A 1,326-nucleotide genomic window follows, 5' to 3' on the forward strand; every position below is an offset into this window, starting at 1 on the left:
TAGATAATGGATGTCTATTCTATTAACATTTTCTCTATCTGTAGAATGGGTCTGTTTTTTGTGTTGTCTTCTCAACTAAGAGGGCCCCCTGCCTGTCTTTGCCCAGGGCCCCAAATTTCCTAAATCCGCCCCTGCCAGACCATTAGTGGTTGATTAGAAACGTTTGGTTTATAAAGCGAAACCAGGCTTCTTTTAGCTTATTTACTCCACCATGTCCCAGAATGCAACGCAAAGGCGTCGATTTGCCGAGTCGGATCACGGTCACCTCAGAACCAAACGTCTCCAGAGCTCTAATGAAACCAGAGACCTATTGCTGCTGACAGACACTGAATAAAGTCTTCTTATTAATGCCAGTGGCGACATGGAAAAGAAAACATCAGCGATGGAAAGAGTTTCCCCACAGGAACAGCAGTCACCTTCAAAATAAAAGCACCCTATTAAGGGTTACATATATGCCTGTTTAGGGGGTAGGATGATCAGAACTTATTTAGTATCTGATCATTTCAGGTTGAAGGAACAAATATGAAACATTTTCCTTTTAGACTTAAACCAAAGAAGCCTGTTTCTCTGGATTTTAAAGGTGTTTATGTTAAAACAGAGCACAGAGTAAGACGCTGAGGTCAGACACACAGTAGGAGCCTTTTTCATGCCTGAATGATTCAGAATTATGCAGCAAAATCAAAATGATCAGACCCCTGAACTACAGACAGAATAATGAAGTCAGAGCACTTTGAAATGTCTGACTGCTTGGACGGAAAACATTAGAACCACAGCGATGTGATCGATGGAGGTTCTGGTTCATAGCTGAACCTCTGACTCACCCTCAGCGTCCAGGAGTCTCGTCACCCCTAACGACTCGGCGATCTCGAAGGCCTGCTCCAGGTTTTCTCGGTTGCTCTGCCGGGCCACGGCCTCCATGTCGATGAGGTCTGGCCTGTATCTGTGCAGCAGAGCGTTGAACATGCGTCCGTTGCTCCATGCCGAGCTGAAGTTGCTGCAGCGGAGGCCGGGGTAGCCCTCCACGGCCTGCTGGCTCCATAGCAGCAGCTTCTCTTTGGCCGTGAGGTCGGCCGACTCGCCGCAGACGTAGATCTCAGAGATCTGAAAGGGGAACAGAGAGCAGAGGGTTTAGTCAGGATGATAAGCTGCAGGAAAACAGTTAAACAAAGCAGAAAAAGAAACGCTGGAAATAAAGACCCAGTTGAATGATTTCAATCAGTCTGATCTGGTTTCCTCCCTTTATCGCCTCAGACCATCAATAAAATCATGAACAGTTTGATACATGTATAATAAATCATCTAAATCTTCCCATTTACCCCCAAACAT

General features: G+C 45.7%; 1 protein-coding gene across 1 annotated transcript in view; it reads right to left on the reverse strand.

Moving 5' to 3' along the window:
• Positions 1 to 1,326, reverse strand: part of LOC107090174 (microtubule-actin cross-linking factor 1-like) — a 186,697-nt gene that overhangs the window by 169,121 nt on the left and 16,250 nt on the right. The window contains exon 2 of the mRNA XM_015383416.1: positions 822 to 1,101. Within this exon, the coding sequence (XP_015238902.1) occupies positions 822 to 1,101 (280 nt within the window). The remainder of the gene's footprint in view (positions 1 to 821; positions 1,102 to 1,326) is intronic.

This window comes from Cyprinodon variegatus, unplaced genomic scaffold (assembly GCF_000732505.1).
Source record: "Cyprinodon variegatus isolate N-32 unplaced genomic scaffold, C_variegatus-1.0 Scaffold284, whole genome shotgun sequence".
NCBI lineage: Eukaryota > Metazoa > Chordata > Actinopteri > Cyprinodontiformes > Cyprinodontidae > Cyprinodon > Cyprinodon variegatus.